Source organism: Pelobates fuscus, chromosome 3 (assembly GCF_036172605.1).
Source record: "Pelobates fuscus isolate aPelFus1 chromosome 3, aPelFus1.pri, whole genome shotgun sequence".
Taxonomy (NCBI): domain Eukaryota; kingdom Metazoa; phylum Chordata; class Amphibia; order Anura; family Pelobatidae; genus Pelobates; species Pelobates fuscus.
The window spans coordinates 165,989,152-166,009,905 of NC_086319.1; the positions used below are offsets into that span (position 1 = coordinate 165,989,152).

Consider the following 20,754-nt stretch of genomic DNA (forward strand, 5'->3'; position numbering starts at 1 on the left):
CCACTAGAGGATTTGAGGGCTGGATTAACCCATTTATAAACATAGCAGTTTCTCTGAAACTGCTATGTTTATAAAAAATGGGTTAACCCTAGCTGGACCTGGCACCCAGACCACTTCATTAAGCTGAAGTGGTCTGGGTGCCTATAGTGGTCCTCTAAGTTTAACTTCTTTGCCTGCATCCCATAACAGTGGTAGCTGTGGCACTCCAGTACTTGATTGTACTACTCTTACTCAGCACGCCACCTGTCCTAGAAAATGTAATTCACAGAAGAAGCTAGAACGCAAAGCTTAGCTAAGCACAAACTGCATGAGCATTCCATGTAAACAAATTAGAATCATGTGACGTCACTAGCAGGCTGTGCACCTCGACCCGGAAGTACAGCCTTCCATCCAGGCAGCAGCCGGAACCCGGAAGTGCTCTGCGTGATCCTGAGGTAACCACGGCAACCGGAGCCGGTAACGTGATGTTCCGGGCAGTAGGACCTGTAAATAAAATTCAAATCAGCGGTAGACCTTAAATCTTCCTCCAGTATGTTGTTGATCCCAGCAAACTAGTATGTAGCTTAACTGCATCGCTATTACATGTAATTACATCATGGAACCTGCAATATTAGCTAGATTTATTATAATAATAATCATATTTCAGTAGTTTTTCAAATATTCATAAGGGCCCATACATCTATTTTTTCTTTTTTTTTTATCGTGGCAACATCAAAAGAGCTGGTTATCACCCTTTTGAAATTACTACTTTCCCTGGTTTTATTATGGTTTTAATAGAGCTGTGCAATAAACGTTTTGCATAACTATCCCTAGAAAAAGTAAAGCTACAGTATCATTACACACACACACTTACATGTGTAAATAAAACCTCTAAAATATATATACATTTTTTTTAAATAACTTTGTAGCCTCGCATAAACAATACTGTTTTGACATGTTAGATTTTGTTTTAGCAGATATTAAGTTCTTGATGTATAATAAAATGTTTTAGCTACAGTTCTGCTTATTTGTTTTTTGATTGGGTTATCATGCTATATTTAGTTGGCCCCTACTAGCTGTAACATCCATATCATGTTCATCAGGTCATTGACTGGCCAGAACAAATTGTTTACTGAGACTACACTGCCTTCAAATGGGGGGCTTTCCTATCACAAATAATGCTTAAGGCCTCATTTTCTCACTATTTGCTATATTTACTGGTTGGGGTATTTCTGAGGAAGCCAGGGGCACTAAAGTACTGGTTTAACTTCCACTGGTATTTGACTCAGAATGCTGATATCAAGGGTCTGTTTGTTGAGTAAAATGAGGTGTTACCCTCAAAAACATCTCACTGGTATTAGTAGTACTGTACTGTTTAGTTTTTTTTTTTGCCTTTTAAGTGTTGTATGTAAAGTTGAAAACACCAACTTGGTAAATGGAATGAACATTGAGATCAATAATAGAGCTATCTATTTTTTTTTCTATGCTATTTTGACACACATTTGTCAGATTTTCTTGTTTGGAAAGTTACAAAAACAAAACAAAATAACCTTCAAGGCATATCTCCTGCAAAGTGAGCAAAGGAAAAACATGTTCACTGCTTTGCCTTTCTGTCTTTTCATTTGACCTGTATGTTTATTCTCATGTACTGAAAACCTTGTACACGGGACATGAATACAATTTCATTTCCCTAAAATATATTTTATGCTCACAACATGTATCTAATTTTTTATTTGATACTGTGTTTTCAGCAACCCAAAATAATGCACAATTTGGACTAATAAAAATAAAAAAAGGAAAGAAAAAGAAAAAATATGATAAATGCCTAAGCATACCTCTGAGATGGGGGGTAACCCTGTGATAGAATGAAGAAAAAAAAGAAAACAGAGGATGCAGTGTCTGGTACTATAATAATGGAATGCTAAAGAAAATTCTTAAGATAAAACTGATTAGTTTTTTATTAAAAGTTAAGAATTTTCTTTAGCATTCCATTATTATAGTACCAGACACTGCATCCTCTGTTTCCTTTTTTTCCTACAATTTGGACTATATTCACACAATAGTTGCATCCATAGACTGTTGATATCTAAAGTATTTTAGAATTATCCAGGAGAAGCTGTTACATTTGTCATTGTTAATAACATTTGTTTAGGGCTGTTTAACAGTTATTACATTGGTTTTATTTTTCCTTTTTTTTTTTAGAGATTGTAGATTAATCACTGCAAGTGCTTAACAACATGGGTGCTGATCAGAGTTCAGAATCTGATATTCGGCATGGTGGTGATGGCTCTTCAGGTAAATGCATATTACATTCACTTGCAAATTTAAAACCAAAAATAGAACCCTTACAATGTCAAATACCCAGCTCCTAATGTAAATTTTTAAACAAGAAGCTGTAGTATTGTTTACTGACCTAATCTAAAATTGAATCAAACACACCAGGTCAATTTATCATTTTTTTTTTTTTTTATATATTTGAAGAGTTTTTACATTAAACATATGAAGAAAACTCTCACTTTCTCCATTTAAAGGAACACTCCCAGCATCGCATCCACTACAGCCTGCTGTTGTGGTTATACTGCCAGGAATACCGTGACATCCATTTAGTGTAATTTGTCAAACTGTAGCTAAAGAAAACGTTGCAAGCAAATTGTATCAAAGAGAAATCGTAGGGCAGTGAAGGGGTTAACCCTAATTTAGAAATGTAGACAATAACAGAAATACACTGTCCTAAGCTAAAGATAGATCATAAAACAACGTTTAAAAGTCGTTGATAATAAAAGACACACATAAACTAAAACATGTAAACAAAAAAATAATGTGAGGGAACGTGAGTAAAATAATAAAGTCAGTAATACATATAGAAACCTATATATTTAGGATACACTTGTAATGAGGATAGGTTTATAAGCTCTTGAAGGATCCCAGGCTAAATTATCTCCGTGAATAGGATACTGTTGCAATTTGATGTCTGAATTGTTATTACAAATAAAGTGCAAAATAAAGTCAGTATCCAAAGCAGTGAAAAAATAGCAACAATCAGAGGGTTGTAACAATTTGAGGTAAAAGGTAAATATCGCCTAAACAGCTGTTTATTGAATCCTAATAACTGCTGCAGCGATGCATAAAAAATCTAGATTGTAGAGAGATAAATCTAATAGTGCTACCTAATTAGAAGGTGATGAAAATAAATACTTGTAAAAGTGCAGGATCGGAGATACTGACGATCTCTGTAAAAGTGCAAACACCGTGTGGAATGCACTATGCGTTCCTCCCCCGAGTGGAACAAAGATGGCGGATACATCATCCCCCGCATGTGCTAGTAGTGCTCAGGACGCATACCTCATTACGTGAGGATGTGATCAGTGTATGGAATGCACAATGGTTACAGGTTTGTCTGCACAAGCGATCTTTAGGGATTGTAGGACATTAATATAGACTTTATAATTCTGAGGAGAACACATTGTTTTTTACCTTCATGTAATAAATATGTCCTACAATGGTTTTGGCTGCTGGGGAGTTCTTCTATGCAAGGGGAGTTCTTCTATCACGAAGGATTGGTCCTGCCTAAGCTGGAGAGTTGTGAGTGGCACTCTACCTTTGTGAGTGAGAGTCCATTTTTCAGCATTGTTTTATTTTAAAAATATTACAGTGTTGCACTATGTTTGTCTTGCTTTTCTATTTATAGCTGATCAGAGTCTGCCTAATTAATTTATAAGCATGTATATACAGTGCACTCTTGTGCACCACATATGGTTGTTTGTACAGATATGCACTTAAGTACATTTTGCACCAGTTTTTTTACCTAATTTTTTTTAATTTATGAATAATTAAGCTCTTTTGACAGTTAGACTACTTACAGTTGGAGGGTGTCACCAGGGCACTCCTTGCACCTTAAACACTACAGGGAGCTCTATTTGTTATGGTGTTTGGAATGTTGCTTTGAGCTATTTAGTACTTTTTTTTGCAAATACTCAATGATTATGAAATACGCAACCTTTCCCAGTGATGAGCATAAACAGTGCTTTCTGGGCACAGCAAGGGAAGTTAACAGTTTTACAGGGATGTGGCTGCAGACTACAGTCAATGTAGTTATGGTACCTACAGTGTCCCATTAAGAATCAGGGGTTAGAATGTCATTTGGGTTTAGGCTTTGACTTTTCTCTTAATCTCACACTACCCCATACATGTGCAGCCTTCCCTTTTTGCAATTGCTCATTTTTACATTGCTCAGCAATTATTAATGTGTTTTATGCATAAACATTCAGATCTACATCACAGTAAGATTACTGCAGACTCACATTTGAGCTGCAGGAAAGGAAATGCATGCTGTGGGACTGGCTGCAGTGAGTACAATCGGCTGGGTAGGGCTTTTTAACATTGTGCTCAACAGAAAACCATTTCTATGTCAATAAATAGACTCTTTTCTGTGCTTTATATTTGATAATGCTGGTGTTGACAATCTGCAGGCTGAATTCTTATTATGCTGCTTCAGTGAGGGTGGGCTCACTATTTAAAAGGGCACCAATAGAGAAATTGTCAAGAGATGAAGCTGCTGCATTGAGAAGCAGGTACAGGTTTACAAGTATATGTAAAATATGAGAAATCATCCCTACTTTAGTATATGACAGGACTGAAGCAGGGAAGACCATTGAGACTAACTGTTGTTTTTCAGACACTGTCTGATCAAAGATTTATGTATATGGTCAAATGATCCTGTTATATACTGATAGTAGGGATTTTTTCTCATTTTTATGTATATTCTTTATTTTAAGAATGTATCTTCTTTCAATGCTTGAGGAAAGCAATGAATATAATATGTATATATTATTTTCAAAGTGACTGTTCTCCTGTAAGAACAATGCCATTGTTAAAAGTGTAGTTAGTATGGTTGTTGAGAATAGATTTTAGTTTGTAATGTATTATTAAACAAACCCCCCAAAAAGTTGAAAAACTGTTTTTGTATTTTTTTCTGTTATTCAATGTATTCAGCCCATCTGCCTCCCCCGATACCCAATGGCATCACAAACCTTCTAATATGCACATGCATATTGTGATCTTTACATATGCATCCAATTTTACCAGCACATTGTGCAGATTGAATTTAGAGCTTTTAAATGAGCCAACAAATGAAGACGTGAACAAACATTCTTCCCAATTGGTTCATAGTTAATGGATATAAATACCATGAAATTAAGCTAACAGTCTGCACTTTATGCTTTAAAAACAAAGATGAAGCAATAATATTTTTGTCACTATTCAAATACTTGTATATGCTGTACTGATTTTTTTTCTTCTTTCAGTTCACAGTAAATTAATAATTAATGCAGAGTGCATGGTCAGACTATTAATAATTACTTTTTGTATATCTCCTTAGAATGATAGGGCCTTGCTAAATTAGTATACACCCCACAACCAAATTTGCGTGACTATATACCGGTGGTCTAGTAATTAACAGTAGAGAAAAGTGGGTGTCTGGTGATTAGTTGTATGTATGGGTAGTCATAATCAATCATTGCAAATTGATAGCAGAATGTGTTGACTGAGTATATGGTCCACATACCTGGCACAGTGACCTTTCTAACTTGCTAGAGGGTAAGTTATGTTATTTTCTTTAACCAACTTATATATTTTAATAGAAAATGCTGTCTTTATTGAACATATTTTGCAGCTGTCCCATCTCCGGCTAAACAGAGAGCAAAAATGGATGACATTGTAGTTGTGGCTCCAGGGACCCAATCCAACCGAAACATCAGCAAAGATCCTGAAGTTATCAAGTTACAAGAGATTCCCACATTTCAGCCTCTATTGAAGGGTCAGTATGATATATGTTGGTCCTGGTGTGATTGTGTTGATTTAAGGTGTACTATCACGTCTTTGAAATTAACACACATTGAATAAAATATTGAAATCACCTGCAACATGTGTTAACCTTTTTCATGAGATTGTTTTCCTTTAAATATATATTAAAGATATTACAAATTACATTATGATCCAGTTCCAACAAGGCAAAGCCAGGGCAAACATTGCAAACAAGGAGGAGAAATACAAACACTGTTTAATTTCTCCTTCTTTGTTTCTCCTCTCTTCTTTTCTACACTTATCAGCCACAACATTAAAACCACCTGCCTAATATAGTGTAGGCTTCCCTAGTGCTGCCAAAAAAGCTCTCCTGCGTCGAGACATTGGCTCCACAAGACCTTTGAATGTTTCCTGTTGTATCTGGCACCAACACATTAGCAGCAAGTCCTGCAAGTTGTGCGGTGGTGCCTGCATAGATCGGAATTCTTGTTCCAGCGCATTCCACTGATGCTCAATGGGATTGAGATCTGGGTAATTTAGAGGCCAAAGCAACACCGTGAACTCTTTGTTAGTGTCCTCAAACCATTCCTGAACAGTATTTGCAGTGTGGCAGGGTGCATTATCCTTCTGAAAGAGGCCACTGCCATCAGGGAACACCATTGCCATGAAGGGGTGTATATGGTCTGCAATATCTAAGAAGATGATTTGTATCCAAGTAACATCCACATAATTGCCAGGACCAAAGGTTTCCCAGCAGAACATTGCCCAGAACATAACACTGCCCCTGCCGGCCTGCTATCTCTTCCCCAGGTAAATGACGCACACGCATCCGACCATCTACCTGATCTAAAAGAAAAATCGATTCATCAGACCAGTTGGCGTTCTTCCATTGCTTCATAGTCCAGTTCTGATGCTTACGTCCCCATTGAAGGAACTTTCAGTGGTGGACAGCGGTCATGTTTTGACACCGTTCTCTCATGGCCAGCATTACATTTTTCAGTGTAATCGGACCAGATAGGCTATCTTTTGCTCCCCAGATGCATCAGTGAGCCTTGGGTTCGAATGACCCACTCACTGGTTCAACGGTTGTCTTTCCTTGCACCACATTTGATAGGTACTAAACACTGCATACTGGGAACACCCCACAAGACTTGCTGTTTTGGAGATGCTCTGACCCAGTCTTCTAGCCATCACTATTGGGCCCTTGTCAAAGTCACAGATTTTTTGCATGCCCATTTTTCCTGCTTCCAACACATGAAAGTCAATGACTGACTGTTCACTTGCTGCCATAAATATCCCACCCATTGACAGTTGTCATAGTAATGATATAATCACTACCTTTAAGTGGTTTTCATTTTCTGGCTGACCAGTGTATATGTTTAATTGCTAACAGTTAAACTTCCCAAGCAAGCTTGCTATACATGTATGAAAAAAAAGTGTCTCTACTGCAAAATCAATATGCACTTTAGTTTGATTTTGCTCCACAGAAACATTCTTTGATACATGTTTGCCACTTGGAATTGAGAGACAATTCTGTCTATTTGATTTTTTTTTTTTATTTCACTATATATACTACTGCACTTTATCAAGTTTATATGTTGAAGCTTGCTATATAAGCCCTTAGACTCCCAGTGATTTACAAGATATTGTCAGACTGACATGGTTATTCACTAAAGTGAGAATTCAAAGTGAATTACAAATTTAAGGCCAGGGTGGTCAAACTGAGATCATAGCTAACTTGAGAATGTTTCCACTTTGGCTATTTTGGCCGTACATTTTAAATTCACTTTAAATTCATTCTCAGTGAGAAGCCTCTGATTGGTCAATTCCTTGGCACAGATAGAAAGTCCCTGCCTGGGATTAAGCGGGAAGCCATCAAAAGCATGTATTAAAAATTATGGTTTTCTCTAGTGGTATATTTACTAAATTGATAAAAAGCAATTAATGACTTGTTTTTTTTAATATCACGGTATGTGCAGTGCTTTTTACTGAAAAGCTGAACATACAGACTCCAAGCACCATTGTTCTTTAGTGTCCCTGCCCCTAGTTATATGGTCTCCCCTGCCCTTTGTGTCCCATAAAAGTAATAAACTAAAGCAAGTCATCAAGGAGGCATGGCCTCTTCCAGCTTGGTCCGATCCAATACTCCTCATATAGGAGCAATGGTGACCTGATGCGCATGCATACAAGTTACTCCATAGAAAAGGATTGAATCAATGCTTCCACGTCATGTGACCAAGTTTTACTCCGTGGCTGTCCGTGTAACCGCCACTAGTGGTGTGTTTGCCATTTTGCAGAAACCACAATGCTTACCTAGAAGGGTGAGTGTTATACCTTGAAGGGTTAAATTGAGATGAAGGGGCCTGGGTGACTTTAGTGATTCTCAAGTGGCATCTCCAGCCAGGCTTGGAAATGGGTTATCAATAAAAACTGCTGGTCTCAAAAACTGTGTATTAAAAAGGGGCGGAGACCCAATGCAATATACCTGCTAGTTCACTGACTTTTCTCCACTATCCATATCATGGTGCTTGGAGTCTGCATGCGCAGCTTTTCTGTAAAAACCACTGCACATACCCATATATGAAAAGAACAATTAGTTGACTGCTTTTAAACTATTTAGTAAATATTCCCCTAAAGAACACATGCATGTGCTTTTTCCTACATGCTTTTTTGGGGGATTTATGACGAAACAGCTGGCAAAGGCTGCAGACTTGGTGCATTCAGCCTGTGCAAGCCCTCCTGTTTATCCCAGGTACAGACGTTCAGTTAGAGGCATCTCACTGAGAAAGATTTTCAATGAGCTATAGTAGAGCTCTTTAAAAAGGGTGTGAGGCAGGTGCACTCTAGCCCAGCACACTTGTCACTTCTGTTATCTCTGTAGGGCTAACGGAAGTGGAAGACAATTTCCTTGGCTGTCTGCGTGATGGAGGTGTTTCTGCCCCCAGTTATAAAAGTCAATTCAAAATTGAAATCTGAACTTTTATAAACTGAAAAGTAAGAGATACAGGTCACAACCTGTATTGCTGCTTCTAACTATATCATATGACAAGAACAAAAATGTTGGACTAGGGTAGGCTTTCATCAAGTCTACTGCTCTTATCACATGCAAAGCACAAGGAAAGAACAGACTATTGAAGATTGCAGTTCCTATCGGTAGGAAGTTACATGTTTCTGCAAGAGCAGAAAGAAAATAGGGTAATGTTGCAAACTATTGTACAAAATGATTGTGCCATTAACACCACACATGGGTTTTAAAAAACAAACAAACTGTTAATTGTACCCTTGAAATATGTATTCACATTCATGTGGTATAAAATACCAGGCAGTGATTGGTATCACAGTGTTGCAATATTTTACTATTAATATACGCTATTGCAGGGGTGCACAAAAGGAAGATCCCCAGATGTTGAACTAAAACTCCCATGATGCCTTGCATGCTATAAGAATGCTTTAGAATGGCAAAGCATCATGGAAGCTGTAGTTTTAAAACATCTAGGGATCTACCTTTTGGGCACCCCAGATCTATTGTTTTACTTTTACGTACATACACCTGTGGGATCAAGTGCAGTAATTGATCATTTCAAGGAAATATTTATTTTAGTGTACAACTAACCAGGATAACCTTAGTTTTGTTTTTCTTTCTGCAAAGAACGGAAATTTTGATTCAACACAGCTTATATATGACTAGTGAACAACATAAATGCTGCTGAATAATGACCATTATATTATTTCCAACAGTTTCAGAAAATGTAAAAAAAATTTATGTGTGTAGAAATATCTGTACAATTCTTTATAAAAAAAAATAACAACTGAAATATCTGAAACATGTGCCTAATAATGTTTAGTCTGTTTTCTGAACAACAGAGGGCAGCAGTTCCCAGTCACATTTTACACACATTGGTAATGCTATTAACAAACTGAAGGGTATGCTGATGTATTGTACATGGTTATTCAATTTAGAAACACTGCAAAATGAGATATGATCTAATATGATTCTGTATTATAGAGATATTACATAATGCTGTTTGAGCAAGTGATCATATGTCTTGCTTAACTTATTAAGTGTTATAGCACTTTTTAAGACTTTGTTAGTATTTCCTGCACTGTAAATTTATATTTTTTTCCCACCTTGTTGCTCATTATAACCTCTTTAGAACGTAGGATAGGCAAATGGAACTTACAACAGCTTTATGTAAAACTTTTAATTTTTTTATTTTTTTAATTTCATGTTTTTGCTAAATGTGGAAAATGTCTGAAACTAAATAATTGCAGAAACATTTTTATCTAATATCTACTTTCAAAAAAAGTTGTTCTTTTCATGATTTTGTGACTGCGTTTCACTCTACAAAAATTTGAAGTTTCAAAAATTAACTAGTAGAAAATATCTACTTGTGGCGCAACACTTTAGAGCTATGTGGTCCAGATAGATGTTTGATTTGGTCAATTTTCCTTAACATATGCTTTATATTTTATATGTGAAAACATTGTTGAAATTTTCCTGCTATCTCTTTTCGCTCTTACTTTTCTTCTGTTTTGTTTAGTTTTCACATACTACATTTGAAATGCCCAGTGAGTTGGCTTGAAGTTATTTTTTTTTTTGGGTTTTTTTTAACTTTAATAATACTTTAAAAAAAAAAATGGGGTCTGAATGGCAATCTATATAGAAAATAAGTTTTTCTCATAATTTTTTTTAATTTTAACAATATTATATAAACAAATCTAAAACTGGGGAATAATGATACAAAATAATAATCCGGAAATATGTGTATAATATCTTCAGTATATTATTATGGTGCAAAATGTTATAAATGTTTTTAATACCTTTAAATATATGTACCTGGTCAAGTGGGATCATCAGTGTGAATTATTTGAAGTTTTCATTATAAACTTTGGGTTTTTCATACACTGATCAACCACAATATTAAAACCCTTGACAGGTGAAGTGAATAACATAGATTATATTGTTACAATGGCACCTGCCAAGGGGTGGGATATATTAGTCAGTAAGTGAATAGTTAGTTCTTGATTTTTCATCTGTTGGAAGAAAACTGGGAAAGTGAAAATATCTAAGTGACTGAAAAGGGCTAGATAGCTGGGTTAGAGCATCTCCAAAACAGTATGTCTTGTGGGGTGTTCCTGTTATGCATTGGTTAGTACCTGTCATGGGGCTGTGTAGCCGCAGACTGTTCAGAGTGCCCATGATGACCCCTGTCCACCGCTAAAAGCGCCTTCAATGGGGACGTGATTGTCATGGAGCAATGGAAGAAGGTTGCCTGGTCTGATGAATCACATTTTCTTTTAGATCAGGTGGATGGCTGGGTGCGTGTGCGTCGTTTACCTGGGGAAGAGATGGCAGCACTATGGGAAGAAGGTAGGCCAATGGAGGCAGTTTTATGCCCTGTTCTTCCGGGAAACTTTGGATTATTGCAGACTACCTATACCCCTTCATGGCAATGGTGTTCACTGATGGCAGTGGCCTTTTTCAGCAGGATAATGCACTCTGACACACTGCAAATACTATTTAGGAATGGTGTGAGGAATATGACAAATAGTTCAAGGTTTTGCGTTGGGCTCCAAATTACCCAGATTTCAATCCAATTGAGCATCTGTGTTTTTTTTTTAATTATTATTAATTTTTTTAATTTTATTTCTTTTTTGTGTGTGTGTGCTTACTCCAGACAATATTAGGAATATTGTAAGTAAAAATGTAGAAATTTAAAGTACTGCAAGTTCTTTCTATCATTGAGACCACTGTACACCCCTTTTGAAAATAAAGATTATTCACCTCAATTCCAGCACTGAGACACCGCAACTGCAGCTGCCCACATGGCCTCTGAAGATGTCAGCATGCCTGCTGACATCTTCCTTGATTTCATCAAATCCACTGCTTCTCATTGAGGTCAGCAGCATTTTATTGCAGGACCGAATTTTACTCTGTTCTGGAGGTAAAGCTCATCTAGTTGCTTGTCAGGAAGCAACCACTAGAGGTGTATATAACTCGGCAATGTAAACCATAAAAGTTTTTACAAAACCCAAAAGTGTTTTTCATTGCAGGGTTAAAACAACAGGGCCACTGCACCCATAACACTTTATTAAGATGAAGTGGTCTGGGTGACTTTAGTGGTCCTTTAAAGAAATGAACTGCTCCTGTGGCTTTCATTAATTTATAGTGATATAATGTTCCCTTACTTTCACTTACCTGTCCAATAGTGTGCTGATGACCCAAAGTATTCATGCTTTTTATAAACTATCCATGAGGGGGCATAACTGCACTTTCTTCCAAATAAAGGGAAGCATCCTGGCAGAGAGAGCCTCCTTAGCTCAGGCGTTTGAGATAACAGCCTGGACCAATATAGGTATCTTTGTATTAGATGTGGAGAGCTGCTGGGGAGGCAGAAGTTGAGCAAAATGTCCTTCAAGTAGTTACACATTAACCTAACAACCCCCAGCTATGTTTGTTTAGCTTTGGCAATTCTCATTTATTTATTTTTCTATTGCCTGAGAATGCAAAGAACACAACAAATCTAATTTCTGTTTATACATTTTCATGTAGTTGTCTACAATTTCTGTTGGCCCCCAAGGACCTCCAATAGTGCAAGTTTTGAGGAAGAGCACTCCCTAGTAATTTTCAGTGACAAAAAGCTGTCTTAGCTGGTATTTATTGAGATTGAGTACCTCCACCAGGTCACCTTCCACACAGCTACAAGGGACTTTGGAGCATTGACTGGGGTATCTGAGGACCCCTTCCACCTGTAAAGCAGATAATATAGCTTTTCCCCCACACATAAGACAAATCTGAATGTAGGTGGTAGAATGACCTTTATTGCAAAAGTACGTATACACTGAAATGTTGACTCTCCCTGAAGGCAGGCTACAGCTCCATTGGCTGTTTTTTTTGGCACTCAATGTGTTGGGGGATCTTACTGCAAATTATGAGGACAGGTTCACTTTGGTGCTGGGTTTATATCCAATGTAGGCTGCCTGACCACACATTATAAGGACAGACTCTGACAGTGCTGCTTTTATAACCAATGTAGGCACTTCTGTAGCACATTATAAAACTAAACTAAGACAGTGCTGGGTTTACATATAATGTAAAGTATCTGACTGCACATTATCAACACAGGAAATGATAGTGCTGAGTTTATATCTAATATAGGCAGTCTGATGGCATATTATAAAGGCATGCTCAGACAGTGCTTGGTTTATGAATAATGTAGGAGATCTGACTGAGCTGACAGTGTGAGATCAGAGATATTAATAGGAGAGGCCAAGACAATGATGTTTTTGTTTTTTGTCTGTCTGTCTTAGTCACAGATAAAGTAGGCTGGTTTCCAACAGGTGAAGCCAGATGTCATTTTAGAACAAAGCAGGGCCAATGTCATTGGCTGAGAGTACGATGCTGATGCCCTCAGCCAATGGTTGTCCTGCTTAGTTATAAAGTGACATCCAGCTTTTCCTATGGGAGAAAACCAGGTGCAGCAAATACAGGGTGGGCACCTAATGTGATCTAAGTAAGTTGTCAAATGGTGCTAAAATGGTTTGACAGTTTACCATGAGGCCATGGTGCTTGGAGTGTTTTTGTTTTTTTATAGGACATTCTGTCATTTAAAAAATAATATATAGTATGTTTTGTTGCACTAACCAAGTTAAAATGTATCACTGACTAAATACCGGTACACAGAAAATATTCCTAAATACTAAAGGCTCAAAACCTGCTGTTGTTATGATGCCAAGAGTACCCTGGTACGGTTCCCTGCTACTTGGGTCTCTCCAATGGGCCCTGAAGCTCCTTTCCCCTTGGTGATGTGCTTAGGGCTGCTGCAAAATCTGGAAGATGATCCAGTCACCAATTGTGTCAGATGACTGCTCTTTGCCAATGAATGGCACGCTGTGCATGAAGATTTTCACAGAACTGACTGGCTAATGATGCCCTAATGACGCTGCTGTAGGTGGATTGACACAGCAAAGGGATTAAACGCTGTACGTACAGCTTTTCATACTGAAACACTTCACATACAGACTCCATTCACCATGACCACTACAAATCACTGAAGTGGTCATGGGGCCTGGAGTAACCATTTTAAGAGACATCCTAACACCCTAAAGCACTTTAGCTGAAATGCTTTATATAAGTAAAGTTGTTGGTTGTTGTTTTTTTGTTGTTTTTTTTTTAATAAGAGAACATTGTTGCACCCACTTGGCTCTCCTGTTAACTTCTTGGTTTGTTTAGCTCAGTGGAGCTAAACTCAAGAGACAGGCATTTGCTCCGGCCTTGCAAAGTCTTCTCATCGAGCTGCAGTAGGAAGTCTCTTATTGGACAGCCACAGAAACTTTGGGATGGGTGAGGAGGAGAGGGCATGCAAGAGCTTCACACAATAGATATGCAGTTTTTGCGAGCTGTCTTTAGAAAAAAAATCGTAGTTTTAGAAAAAAAATAAATGAATGCTTGTTTTCATAACAAAATAAATAAATAACCTGTGATTATTTATTTTGTTGTTAAATCCTATTACTTAGTTTTTTTTTTTATTTAGGGAGTGAAGTGTTCCATTAAGCAGTATGTAACACTTAAAGATATCATGTATAGGTGACCAGTGCTGAGGTGAGGATGTCCTTGCTCTGTTTGTTGGTGACCCCTTTTTAATAGTTGACTTTACAGTCTGAATACTGCAGCAAATTTTAAATTAGTTTATGCCATACTTATTAAAATAACTTACTTCACAACTTTGTATTTAATATTTTTTTTTCATATAAAAAGTACATCTTCAAAGAACTAGATATGCAGTTGCATTACTGTGTGCCACTTTCCTATTTCATCACATGTCCAGGATTGATCTGATGTCTTTCAGGAGTTGTCCCTGACATTTAAACGTGCCTAATTAAATTGTCCTATCTAACTACTGCACCTCACAGACCCAATACCGTTTTTATTTTATTTTTTAATGTTTAGTCGTATCATGCCCCCTCCTAATTGCAGTACTAATCTCTAAGGACACAGCTCCCCTCTGAAGGTTACATCAGTCACAGCCCTTTGATTTAAATGGTCAGTAATACATTAATATAAATTCCTTTCATATCAAATACAGAGCCAAGTTCGTATATTAATGTTAAAGTAATGTTAAAGTAATGGAGTTCTCCTCTAGTGCTTTTTACTGATTCAAGAAACTTTAGTTATTTAGAGAAGCAGGTACTGTGTGTGTAAATTACAGTTCTATTTGTCCTAAAAGCTGTGTTCAAATTGGCTGCTGTAAGCCAATCAAACCAACTAGAGCTCAACAAGGAATAATATATGTATTATTTTGCAGTTTAAAAAAAAAAATGTATTACTATACAATTTACAGTAAATAGAAAATGTCAATTTATTTTTCTATATTTCTATATGTCTTTAAAGAAGGGACACTATAGGCACCCAGACCGTCTCATATCAAATATGTGATCTGGGTGCCATATCGCTGTCTAGTTAACCCTTCAACTGAAAACATTGCTCTTCTATAGAAATGGCAATGTGTACATTGCAAGGTTAACATGCCTCTAGTGACTTCTTCCTGACATCCACTAGAGGCGCTTCTGCCTCAATAATCAAGTAAAACTGAGCAATTCAATCAGGAAACATTTGATTGACTGAGATCATCTACAGTGATGATCATAGCCATAGAGGCAGAGCGTGATCGCGGAGGCTGGCATGGCGAGGGCTAAAAGTAAATAATGCTCACCTCACGTGGGGGGGAGGACCTAAATAGGTGTTAATGGTATCCGAATGCTATAGTGTTCCTTTAAGTTCAGTGTTCAAGTACAGAAGTCAAGTTAAACTGACACTGTAGGCACCCAGACCACTTCAGCTCATTGAAGGGGTCTGGGTGCAATATCCTGTGTCCCTTAACACTACAGTGGTAATAATTGCAGTTTCTGAGAAACTGCAATAATTACCTCTGAGGGTTAACTCCTCCTTTAGTGGCTGTCTAACAGACAGCCACTAGAGTGATTTCCGGTATTGAAATGGACCTTTTGTCCATTATCTGACGCTGGACGTCCTCAGATTTTTCCCCATAGGAAAGCATTGAATAATGCTTTTCTATGGGGAAATTCGAATGCAAGCGCGGCCATTGCCGCACATGAGCATTAGGTCTCCTCCGCCGGCAGATGTTGACGGGGAGGAGCGTGGGTGGAGTCTGACCAACTGCCGAGGGACATCTGTGCTGTATTCAGGTAAGTGGCTGAAGGAGGGGCGCGAGGAAGAGGGCCCCTGCAGAATTTTACAGTGCCAGGAAAACTGCTTTGTTGTCTTGGCACCATAGAATCCCTTTACGCAAACCCAATGTCTGTATTTGCTTAAAGGGGCACTGCATCCTGGAAGTGTCCTCCGATTTGTAATGCATGAAAAGAGATTATTATTTAAAGGCATGAAACAAATATATAATTTTTCTATGTTTCTGCTTTTGGTGCACCTTCTACAGACTTCTGCTCACACCAGGGAGTATGGTGGCCAATCAAAAGCCTCTGCACACTGCATTCATACACACACACTACATTCATACACACACACTACACACACTGCATTCATACACACACACACTGCATTCATACACATACACACACACACACACACACACACACTGCATTCATACAAACACACTGCATTCATACACACACTGCATTCATACACACACACTGCACTCATACACGTTGCACTCATACACACACACACTGCACTCATACACACAAACACACACCGCATTCATACAAACACACTGCATTATATATACACACACACACACACACACACTGCATTTATTATATACACACACTGTAAATAAATATTAAATTAATATAATTTTGGGGGGATATAATTTTATTTATAAATTTACCAGTAGCTGCTGCATTTCCCCCCTTAGTCTTATACTCGAGTCAATAAGTTTTCCCAGTTTTTGGGGGTAAAATTAGGGGTCTCGACTTATATTCAAAAGAGATCATTTTTGTCAGGTCTAAATCTGTCCCAAACTCCCTGAGTGTATGTGGAGCCTGACGAGCTCTATGTGCACAACTAAGCCATAGTAAGAGGAGAGGTTTCTGCCTCTTGAAGTTCTGTTATCAGCTTTCTACTTATTTGGTTAAAAATATATTCTTATAAGCATGCAAAAACTCCGGCAACTGTTTGACTTATAGGCAGCCACTACATATTGACATTAGGTGTGTATAACGTACAATTTATTGCCATTGTTATTCCATATAATGCTTGGCGATCTTAGTACATAGTAGAGATTGACATTTATTTATATCTTGAATTAGTGTATCTTAGCCATGTATTCCTATGTACTCATTGAACAAATTGGAGACTCAGTCTTGCTGATTACAAGCACCTATCTGATTTTAGACTTCCAGTTTTTAATTGTGTCCCCTGAAACAGAATACATTGTGATGCATTGTCAAAGGAATTTCATGTTTTCCCCAAAAACATATCCAACTTGGAAATACTCTCTGCAGCTCCAGACTCATTTTTAAATAAAATTAGAAACATCTTTGTCCCATTAAAGTTAGATGCCTAATTCAAAGTTGCATACCTCCCAAAATGTTAAATTAACATAGAGGGAGACTTTAATTTAAGGGTGTGCCTGGGAGTGTATCCTGGGGAGGGGCTGTCCCGAGACATTTTAGGTCACTAAACAATTTATGCAACTAAAATGTACAAGAACAATGTACCTTATTTACACAGTATTAATGCTGTGGATTTCTGTTTTACACTCAGACCAACAATACTTAGCTCCTAGAAATGAGGACAGGATAGAAAAGGAGGGATTTGGGCCCTTAAATAGGGACTGTCCCAAACCCCCCAAAAGGGCTCATATCATCACTTTATGCACACCTTAGCTCCAATAACATTGATTGGGGGGAACGACCCAATGGGAATCAGATCTGGGAGAGGTCCTGGAGGGTACAGACTGGAGAGACATATGGGAGGCAAATAAGGCCACCTCGATATGTGTTACACAACAGGAACAGGCTTACAAAACCATGTTTAGATGGTATACCACCCCAGTGAAGCTATACCACATGCGCAAAAACCCTGATGAGCTGTGCTGGAGGGGCTGCGGACATAAAGGGACGTACAAGCACATGTGGTGGGACTGCCCGAAGGCACAGGCCTTTTGGAGAGAAGTAGGGCACCTCTTAGACAAAGTGTTCCAGAGAAGGGTAGGCATAGACCCATGGGTGTGCCTGTTGTCCAGACCAATGGACGACTGGATAGGAAGGGAACAAAAACTCCTACGTAAAATCACCCTGGCAGCTAGACTCACCATGGCACAGGCATGGCTTAAACCCGAAATCCCCCAGATCCAAATGGTGATACACAAAATAAGAGACATCCACGTCATGGACCACCTCACGGCACTAGTGAGAGGTACTATAAAAACATATGAAAAGGTTTGGGAACCCTGGAAGGCCACTGATAGAAAAGATTGAGACTAGAACAGGAGGCATTGCCATCCCTGGCCTGCCCCGAGTGTAAGCCAGTGTAATCCAGACGAAACTCCGATCTCCGCTTGAGGACCTCCTCCCCCTCCCCTTCCCTCTCTATCCGTTACTCTCCTCTATTTTCTTTAAATGGTTACTGTGTAAGTGTCAAATTGTGTCGCCAACAACAGTATATTTTGGCTTGTGACAATGACAATAATACTGTACGAGTTGCATTACACAATTGTATACGTATACTTGAATGTACCATGTATGTACCTGGTCACGCAACTATATCCACCAAAGAGTAATACAACAACACACCAAACATGAATGAATCTTAAAAAGGTGGTATAGAGAAGAGGGCAAATCACAAGATAGCATAAGTGAAAAAACGTGTTAGAAATTGAATGGGACACAAGTTAGTGTTTGTTAAGAGTTAATTAAAAACTCCTTGGTGGACGGTGACGAAGATATTACTTACAATGAACATGCAGTGTCTATGGTTGCTTATTATATAACACTGTTCAAATGCATGACATGTTACTTGGCTTTTGCACAAGCCAATATGCTAATGATCTATCACTATGTCTGCCAAGATGGAAAAATAAAGAATATAAAAATAAATAAATAGGGACTGTCCCACCTAAATAGGAAAACCTGAGAAGTATGAAGTTGGTTTTACAAGGACAACTCGCCTGTTACAGGGTTAGTCACCAAAGTGAGAATTCAAGGTGAACTGCAAATTTTAAGGTCAGCTATGCGTTCAATTTGGCTACTCTTGCTTTACATTTGAAATTCTCTTTGAACTATCACTTTAATAAAGAATTCTGCTTGACTAGAGACATGGCTGATTTATCATTAGCCAGAGTAGAGCCCACTTGGGGGTGCCTGTTTTGAGCACTTATAACGTGCCGTTTTGCGCTTAAAAAAGCTGGGAGATATAAGTATCGGGAACCTTGGGAAGTGTTCTTTGTAGTCCAGACAGCCTTAAAAGCAGGACTCCAGAAACAATTTTAGAAAGTATAAAACTCAGTGCTGTCCCACCTCCTTCAGTGTCTGTGTGTGTGAAGCTGGACAGGAAGTGGAAGGGATCACTTCCCATTCGCCCACTATAAACCTCTCATGCAGGAAATGCCTTGCAGGAGGAGCAGGGGAAGCACACTGTAAAACCACTCTTAATAACTGACGGATTCTACAGAGACATAGGAGGGTGAGTACTTTGCAAAATACCATTCAAACTCCATACTCAAAGCATAAACCTGAAAATAAGCCCTTTACCTTAATCCTATGTTTACCTCCTCTTAACAACTATACACCTCATAAACCCCAAAAATAAATTTAACCCTGTACGTAATAATTCCAAGCAGCCCTTATACTCTAACCCCGCTCAAGCTGCTAATCTTTTTAGGAACACTCCACTGCCCAGATTATAAAACATAAATCACTGCTTTGGAGATGTACCCCAATGAATACATGCATTGCAGTTTTGTGCATTTATTCATTAGGGGTATATGTTAAAACAGTTTGCCAAAGTTCGTTTGCAAGCCCTCCACTTTTTCCCCGGAGGAGTCTTTGGTAAATTCCTAGGTAAATAATGTCAATCTCAATGCTAATTTTTTTTTTTTTTTTTTTTTTTGGTGTAGCTGTATTTTATTTTGAAGGCATGTTTAAATACAATTAAATTAAAATTATTAAATCAAAACAAGCGGGCCACGGAAAAATTATCCAACGTTTACCGGTCCGCGGCGATAAAAAGGTTGGGGAGCACTGACTTATGGGGCTGGCATAGATTTTTTTTTCCAGGGCTGCTTTGTATCCCCAGTCCGGCCCTGCTAATAATGCAGGAATGTAAATTCTACATTATGAATGCAGTCTAGGGGGTGTCTCAGGGTGCTGGGAAGAGACCAGGTTTTGTTAGCAGTAAACACAACTCCATCCACACAATGATACAGCCCCCAGCCCTCCCTGTGGATCTGTAATCTGCTGATCTTAACTCTGTCACCACAACCGTGTATGGAGCTGCTGGGAGCATGGTGGCAGATCTAGGACCTGTCTGTAACCACTCACAGGATGTCCCATTTAAATAGATTTGTGACCGTGTATGGAGCTGCTGGGAGCATGGTGGCAGATCTAGGACCTGTCTGTAACCACTCACAGGACGTCCCATTTAAATAGATATGTGACTGTGTATGGAGCTGCTGGGAGCATGGTGGCAGATCTAGGACCTGTCTTTAACCACTCACAGGACGTCCCATTTAAATAGATATGTGACCGTGTATGGAGCTGCTGGGAGCATGGTGGCAGATCTAGGACCTGTCTGTAACCGCTCACAGGACATCCCATTTAAATAGATATGTGACCGTGTATGGAGCTGCTGGGGGCATGGTGGCAGGTATAGGACCTGTCTGTAACCACTCACAGGACGTCCCATTTAAATAGATATGTGACCGTGTATGGAGCTGCTGGGAGCATGGTGGCAGATCTAGGACCTGTCTGTAACCACTCACAGGACTCCCATTT

At 38.5% G+C, this 20,754-nt stretch overlaps 1 protein-coding gene across 4 annotated transcripts in view; it reads left to right on the forward strand.

Annotated features, from left to right (window-relative positions):
* Positions 1-377: 377 nt before the first annotated feature.
* The window catches only part of BORCS5 (BLOC-1 related complex subunit 5), a 58,072-nt gene continuing 37,695 nt past the window's right edge, over positions 378-20,754 (forward strand). The window contains exons 1-4 of one of the 4 annotated variants that reach the window (XM_063447643.1): positions 378-434; positions 2,182-2,274; positions 5,651-5,794; positions 11,084-11,152. In XM_063447643.1, coding sequence (XP_063303713.1) covers positions 2,217-2,274; positions 5,651-5,794; positions 11,084-11,152 — 271 coding nt within the window. In that variant the 5' untranslated portion in view covers positions 378-434; positions 2,182-2,216. Of the gene's footprint in view, positions 555-2,181; positions 2,275-5,650; positions 5,795-11,083; positions 11,153-20,754 lie in introns of all 4 variants that reach the window. The other 3 variants (XM_063447641.1, XM_063447642.1, XM_063447644.1) reach the window with 3 other exon arrangements.